The sequence below is a fragment of the Heptranchias perlo genome, chromosome 22, assembly GCF_035084215.1.
Source record: "Heptranchias perlo isolate sHepPer1 chromosome 22, sHepPer1.hap1, whole genome shotgun sequence".
Taxonomy (NCBI): domain Eukaryota; kingdom Metazoa; phylum Chordata; class Chondrichthyes; order Hexanchiformes; family Hexanchidae; genus Heptranchias; species Heptranchias perlo.
The window spans coordinates 25,491,918-25,500,130 of NC_090346.1; the positions used below are offsets into that span (position 1 = coordinate 25,491,918).

Here is an 8,213-nt window from a genome sequence, read left to right on the forward strand (position 1 = left end):
AACACAGTAGAAGTGGCGCCCTGTGCGTTCGGTAAAACACAGCTTCACCCGAAAGAGAAATCACCGAATACTGAGTTCCCAATCTCAGTTAAGATGTTGTGAGCACAGAATTCACAGGAAAATGTGAAATTAGACAGCATGACAACCACTGCTCTTGTGCTCTTTTTGCACCCAGTCACAGAGGGAAATGAGTACAGCCCTTGGAACAGATAGCCTAGTTTACATCTCAGCTGGAGCCCGGAGTACGTGACCCAGGGATACTAAAGCTGTGGGTAAATTAAAAATAACATAAATATCTTTAAAACTGCACTTACATTTCGGTAAGGCTTTTTTAAAAATAGATAACAGAGTGCATTCTAATACTTCGCCCGCTGGAGAACCATGAGGTGGCTTCACCTCTCATCAGAAAATCATTAAAAGTAGCTCTGTTCGTGATGTGATTTCATCGCTGCTAATTTTTTAAAACGTATTTCATGAAACTTACTTATGCCATAAGTGCAAATACTCCCCCCCCCCTCCCGTAAAAGCTTTGCTATTAACAGTTGACTATGCATTAGTGTCTGCCTTATATAGATTGCTATAAAAACTGAGCAGCTAAGAGTTATACCTCTGACAATTTTCGATAGATGTGGGTGGGAATAGTGGCTTTAGGATTAGCAGCAGCTTTTCCTATCAACCGGTTGACGTTTATTCTTTGATGCCCCCTTGCGATTCAAAGTCGGAATCGCTGACTTCATTCTATGCCCAATATAGCAATTTTCAAGTGCCAATGACACGGAATAATAATTCCCCTACCTCTTCATGAAAAAAACCCCGCGTTAATAAAAATTTAGGAAATTATTTCGCACTCTGGATTTTTTTTTTGTTTTACTTATTATAAGGGGGTATTACACTGGCAACCCAGAGGTCATAAGTTCATCAAATCCACCACGACAAGTTGTATAGAAATTCAATTCAATAAATGGGTTAATTTGTGGGCTGGCACCGGGTAATATGACCATGAAAGCTGTTGTAAAAAAAAGCAAACTGCTTCACTTATGTCCTTCAGAAAAGGGACCTTCCACCCCTACCCAGTCTGACCTCCATATGATTCCAGTCTCGCACTCTGTAGTTGACTTAATGCCCTCAGGGCAAGAAATACCGCCGTAGTGGTGTTGCCCACACTTGAAGAACAAATACAAAATATATGTTTAATATATCCATTTTTGAAAATCAATCCAGGTCAATTCAATAAAGCAGCGCTGGAACTGAACAGGATTGAAATTGATTTTTGCGCTCTTTTGATGTCACTGAGATGCAAAAACAGTTCGGACCAGATTGAATTAATTCAAAATCGGGCTTTTAACTCAGTTACTAAACACCAGAAATGCATTTAATTGATGCTAGTAAAATCGAACCAATGCGTTCACCCTACAAAACCTTTTGAAATGCGAAGTGTTAACAATTGCTGTTAGCGTGCTTTATATGACCTTCTGTGGGAGCAGGGAAATGTAATGAAGTTTTGGCAATTTTTGGTATAGAAAATGCAAAGGTTTGTACAGCGTCTCTTTAGTGTATACTGATCAAGAATATTCTTAAACCACCAACTCCCTGCATGTCTTATTTTGGCAACGTTCGTGTAATTTTATTTGTAACCATAATTAGAGACTAAAGGGCAAGGATCATCACCAAAAAAATGACTGACCAAACGTCTTTACTTGTCATATACTTGCTGTGATGACACTGTTTGCATTAAAATTCATCACCTTCAGGCGAGGAGAGGCAGGTAGGAAAGAGAAAAAAATACACCGTCACATAATTAATAACATCACCTCGTTGACTCGAACTGCGGCATTGCCACAACAACTAGACTGGTTAGTTCCCGCTTTCTCTCTTCCCCCAGTAAAGCGTAGCTCTGTAAATGAGTCTGTTACTGTTAGATCAACAGTGCCAAGCCACATCACCTGATGTCATAGTGTGTGTCACTCTGCAGCCTCCAATAAATCCAAGGCTGATTAATCTGGCTAAAATCCGCCAAAATGTCACTAACATATGTGTTGCATAAATAAAATGTAGATCATGGACCAATGATTTACAGAGAATAGGCCAATAGTGTCCATTCCTCGTCATGCACCATTGCTACAGCAATACATGGGGTGCTGCTTAACAGCTTAAAGTCTACTCGGAATTTAAAGTCACTTAATTCAAGCTAATGATAATTCAAAATATTAGCTCGAAATTCGTACTTTCCTTTGTTATTTACATTGCTTAATTCAAATTACCGAATTCACATTTTAGCTCAAAATACGATAGCTTTGAATTATCACCGACTGTACTTTCTATAAGAGACCAGTCCTTGGTCTGTATCCTTTGTGTAACGTAAGGTTGTGGAGCCAAGCCCAATCACAGTGCAATTTTTATATATATTTTTTAAAAGACTTGAGTTTTGGAGATAATTTAGTGAGATTGAGAGAACAGTGCAAACGCGGCGAGGCTCTGCGAAAAAAATCGATGATATTTGGAATGAGTTGCTGGTATTGTTACTGAATATATCAACCAATATATAAAAGAGTTTGCATAATAAATATAAAACAGGAACACACCCTTAATGGTTCAGTGGGCAAATGCACTTGCCGTGTGATAGTGAGCCTTACAGACCAGGAAGGTCACTGGTAAATTAACGGAATTCAGTCAGGCTGCAATTGACCACAAGGTCCGCAAGCAAGGGGAGAGAAGGAGTGGAGGGTAGAAAATCAGTTAAGATTCCTGCTAATGATCGTTATCCAGTGGCCCCCTGCTGGAAAGTGCAGATATGTGACCATCAAGACTCTGAAATTGGACTGTGGGATATTGTACAAGTGTGCCAATGCTTAACGTTTGTCTGAAATTCCTCTCTCCGTTATTTGAATGGCAGTGTTAAACTGTTTAAATAGGTTAACGCCTCCGCTAAAATAGCAGACAGAGGAATTTCAGTCCAACATCTTGCATTCACCCGCTCGTATCGCGTAATTTAAAGGCTCAGATGAGGACCGGATAGGGCTGGGATGTGATGCCCCCACAGTCCAATAGCCCGACCATACTCAATGTTTAGGCTTTTACGCGAAGAATGAATACTTAGGCGCAGTGGCGAAGGATAGGTGGCATCCAGTCAAACGCACCCAGGGGAGTCCGTGCCTTCAGGAAGAGGGGAGAAAATTAAGGGAGAGAAATTTTAAAAATCAAAAAGGAAAGCGGCAGGCAGTGGTTTGTGCGGCGGGGGAAGGGGGGACAGAAGGATTTATGCGAGTTAACTATTTAGAAATCCAGCGTCATGGGAGACTTAAAGGTTACTTTGAAAAGACATGCGCATTTTAATTACTGGGAACAGTCAATCCATTGTAAATTATCTCTAACTTTATATAGTGCCTTTCTTAACATGTATTACTTTTTCCACCGTCTCCCCTTCTTGCGGTTTCACAGTTCAAAGTCTACACATTTCTCCCAATATCGATCTAGTTACTTAAGGCTGAATTATCCCTTTCATAAATATCACTTGTCAATTCAGAAGATTCCCAGCTGCAGCAACCTGTGTGCTCAGCCTGATGCCGCTCACCGGCCATCGACATTACACTTCCAACAAGAAAAAAAGAAACAGCACTAAAATCGCACCAGGAAAGTTCAGCAGGACTCGGGATAAGCGAGGCTGCCGCTTCCACTCCCCCCCCCCCCCCCTGAGTGAGCCCTTTACCTATTCTGACACGAACCGTCCCTGAGGCAACAGCTTTGCCTTTGCGACTCTTTTCATATTTTTTTTTATATAAAAGAGCTTCTGTGATTTAGCGGGGTGGAGCTGCTCCGAGAGCCCGCTCTCCCGGGGTGGGTAGATTAGGTGAGCGAGTGACCGCGACAGGTCTACCTCCTCTCTCTCGCCGCTCCTAACAAGGACTAAAGTTTACAGCTGGCTACAGCTGTGCCGGCCGCTGACGTACGACTGGTCTGAGACACGCAGTGTCCCGGTGTTTACCTTCAACACGCCGCTGCGTCTCCCAGTGACGCGGGTTACAGCCCCTATAAAGGGCGGGCGGCGGCTCCTCTCTCTGTCTGTGCCACCGTTGCTGCTCGCTTGTAACAAGCTTGGGGGAAACTTGCCGCTACAAGCTCCACCCGCACTCCCGGCTCGGTTTTCTCGTACCTCCTTCTTCCCCCCCCCCCCGACCCTTATTATGATTAAGAAGATGTCGCCCTGCGAGCCCGAGCTGAATATTCCCGCCAAAAACTGCTACCGGATGGTCATCCTCGGCTCCTCCAAAGTGGGCAAAAGTGCCATCGTCTCCCGCTTCCTCAACGGCAAGTTCGAGGATCAGTACACGCCGACCATCGAGGACTTCCACCGAAAGTTTTACAGCATCCGAGGCGATGTTTATCAGCTGGACATCCTCGACACGTCGGGAAACCACCCCTTCCCGGCCATGAGGCGCCTTTCCATCCTCACAGGTGAGAATGACCCCCCGGTGAAGCAGATGTAGATACACACCCGCACTCTCGTACCTGAGCAACTTCACTCCTAGCACCTCCATAACTTCCAGACTGCATAGCAACAGGCTACTCTCTAAAGTGTGGGGATTTTCTTTCCTGTCAAGCAATCTCATTTAATGGCAGTGGCTGAACGTTTATCTGCATTTAGCTTAAGTTACAACTAGTGAGCATTAAGTTGCATCAGTCTCGTCTAGTGTTTGGAGTGAGCTGATTCATAGAATCTTAGGATAGAATCATAGAAAGGTTACAGCGCGGAAGGAGGCCATTCGGCCCATCGAGTCCGTGCTGGCTCTATGCAAGAGCAATCCAGCTAGTTCCACTCTTCCTCCTCCCCAATCTCAGTAGCCCTGCAATTTTTTTTTCCTTTCAAGTACTTATCCAGTTCCGTTTTGAAAGCCAAGATTGAATCTGCCTCCACCACCCCCTCTGGCAGTGCATTCCAGATGCTAACCACTCGCTGTGTTAAAAAAAAAGTTTTTCCTCATGTCACCTTTGGTTCTTTTGCCAATCAATTCTATGTCCTCTGGTTCTTGACCCTTCCTCCAATGGGAAAACAGTTTCTCTCTTTTGAATACCTCTATCAAAACTCTCAACCTTCTCTGTTCCAAGGAGAACAACCCCAGCTTCTCCAGTCTATCCACTTAACTGAAGTCCCTCATCCCTGGAATCATTCTGGTAAATCTCTTCTGCACCTTTCCTAAATGAATGAAGGAAGGAAAATAAACTGGATTGTTAAAAAAAAGTATCAGATTGCACAGGTACTGTGTAAAATATTGGGAGATGTATTTGGATGTGCACCATTTGCTCACGTTGTGTTGTATTTTTCTTTGATTTACAGGTGATGTGTTCATCCTGGTTTTCAGTCTCGACAACCGAGACTCCTTCGAGGAGGTCCAGCGCCTCAAACAGCAAATCGTAGAGACCAAGTCCTGCCTAAAGAATAAGACCAAGGAAAACATTGACGTCCCGATCGTTATCTGCGGTAATAAAGGCGACCGGGACTTTTACCGAGAGGTGCCGAGAGAGTCGATCCAGCAGCTGGTGGATGGGGACCAAAAATGTGCTTACTTCGAAATCTCAGCCAAAAGGAACACCAACGTGGACGAGATGTTCCAGGCGCTGTTCACGATGGCAAAGCTCCCGAGTGAAATGAGCCCGGACCTCCATAGGAAGGTGTCGGTGCAGTACTGTGACATCTTGCACCGAAAAGCCTTCAGAAGCAGGAAAATCAAAGACGAAGACGCGTATGGCATCGTGGCGCCCTTTGCCAGAAGACCAAGTGTACACAGCGACCTGATGTACATCAAGGAGAAGGCGATCGGCGGAGGTCACGCCAGGGACAAGGACAGATGTGTCATCAGTTAAATCGGCGGCGCATTGTTTCGGGCACAATTTAATGGATCCAAAAGACGTGGTTGTGGGGTGGGGGGGTCAGCTGCTCCCGCCCGTTTTCCGCGGCATGAACCTGTGAAGTGAGAGAGAGAGAGGAGGTTTGTTTCTAAGACAGGCGTGGTCTTTGGTTTTCTGCTGAGGGCAGTGCTCGCTTAACACCGTGATTGAGCATTGCTTGTGAGCCACCTCTAACTGAGCGCTGGCTCTCACAACGGGTTAGGTGTAGGCGCAAGGACTGAGGGGGAAAAAATGAACTCAAACAAACATGAGAAAGTGGGGAGCGGCATTTTGATGCGTCCCCTAAGGAATATTCATTTGTCGTCTAACTGTGAAGTATTTGTACTTGATATTTAAAATTTAAAGTCAAAATATTGTAGTCTTGATATATACAAACTCGTACATGTAGCGCAACGAGTATCAAAACTATTTGTTTACAATTGCCAACGATTTGTTGCATAAAGGCACTAAAGTTGTACTTGAAAAATGAACAAAGTCTTATAATTTTTAATAAATGTTTTCAAGTGAAGCTTGTGTTCTGATTTGATGTCCACCATTTATTTCAATCGAAACAACGTGAAGTAGATTTCATATTTATTCATGTTCCATGGAATCATATACGGCACAGAAGGAGGCCATTCGGCCCGTCGTGTCTGTGCCTGCCGGATTCAATGGTACCCAAGGAGGAAAGACACATTTTAAAATTGGGAGAGGTGGGATAAGGAGGAAAAGGACATATACATAATTGTTTTCTTGTAATGGGACATGACTGGTGCCAAAGAGTGCTGCAAGACATGAGTGCATTCCTTCCTACCTGATGAGTCATTTTGTTTGTCACCTTCAGCATCACCTCCTTTGCCGGGTCATAGTGCCTGGAGTCTGTTAATGCCAAGTTCTCCATTTGTGAATGGGCTCATGCAGTCGTTATCAAGTATCAGATCATTAGTTTAAAAAAAATGGAGATGGGGAATCATAGAATCATTACAGCATAGAAGGAGGCCATTCAGCCCATCAAGCCTATGCTGGCTCTTTGTAAGAGCAGTCCAGTTAGTTTCATTTCCCCCACTCTCCATAGCCCTGCAATTTTTTTCCCTTCAAATATTTATCCAATTCCTTTTTGAAAGCCATGATTGAATCTGCATCCACCCTTTCAGGCAGCGCATTCCAGATCATAACTAATTGCTGATTAAAAAAAGTTTTTCCTCACGTTGCCTTTGGTTCTTTTGCCAATCATCTTAAATCTGTGTCCTGGTTCTTGACCCTTCTGCCAATGGGAACAGTTTCTCTTTATTTACGTTATCTAAACCTGTCATGATTTTGAACACTTCTATCAAATCTCCTCTCAACCTTCTTTGCTCTAAGGAGAATAACCCCAGCTTCTCCAGTCTATCCATATAACTGAAGTCCCTCATCCCTGGAACCATTCCAGTAAATCTTTTCTGTGCCCTCTCTTAGGCCTTCACATCCTTCCTAAAGTGCGGTGCTCAGAATTGGACTCAATACTCCAGTTGTGGTCGAACCAGTGTTTCATAAAGGTTTGACATAACTTCCTTGCTTTTGTACTCTATGCTTCTATTATAAAGCCCAGGATCCCATATGCTTTTTAAACCGCTTTCTCAACCTGTCCTGCCACCTTCAAAGATTTGTGCACATATACCCCCCCCCCCCCCCACCCAGGTCTCTCTGTTCCTGCACCCCCTTCAGAATTGTACCATTTAGTTTATATTGCCTCTCCTCATTCTTCCTGCCAAAATGTATCACTTTGCAGTTCTCTGCATTAAATTTCATTTGCCATGTATCTGCCCATTCCACCAGCCTGTCTATATCCTCTTGAAGTCTATTACTATCCTCCTCACTGTTTACTACACTTCCAAGTTTTGTGTCATCTGCAAATTTTGAAATTGTACCTTGTACACCCAAGTCCAAGTCATTAATATATATCAAAAAAAGCAATGATTCTAGTACTGACCCCTGGGGAACACCACTGTATACCTTCCTCCAGTCCGAAAAACAACCATTCCCCACTACTCTCTGATTCCTGTCACTTAGCCAATTTCATATCCATGCTGCCACTGCCCCCTTTAAAAGGAAAAAGGCTGTTTGACTGGGCTGGGTAGTTGGAGGCCATGTGATGAAACCTCCAGGAATATGCCCAACCAAAGTTAACCTAGCCCTTAATAAACCTGATCAGAACAAATTAACTGGTCATTTATTCCAATGTCGATTGTAACACCCTCTTGTGTGCGATTTGGATGCCACCTTTGCCTAAAGAAACACAGTAATGACACTTCAAATAATTAATTGGCTGTAAAGTACTTTAAGACAGCCTG

General features: G+C 43.7%; 1 protein-coding gene across 1 annotated transcript; it reads left to right on the forward strand.

Moving 5' to 3' along the window:
- The first annotated feature begins 4,048 nt into the window (after nt 1-4,048).
- Nucleotides 4,049-6,412, forward strand: rasd1 (RAS, dexamethasone-induced 1). The gene is made up of 2 exons (XM_068003705.1): nt 4,049-4,452; nt 5,333-6,412. Exons 1-2 carry the CDS (start codon nt 4,182-4,184, stop codon nt 5,857-5,859), a joined length of 798 nt encoding a protein of 265 aa, XP_067859806.1. The 5' UTR covers nt 4,049-4,181; the 3' UTR covers nt 5,860-6,412.
- The last annotated feature ends 1,801 nt before the right edge of the window (nt 6,413-8,213 follow it).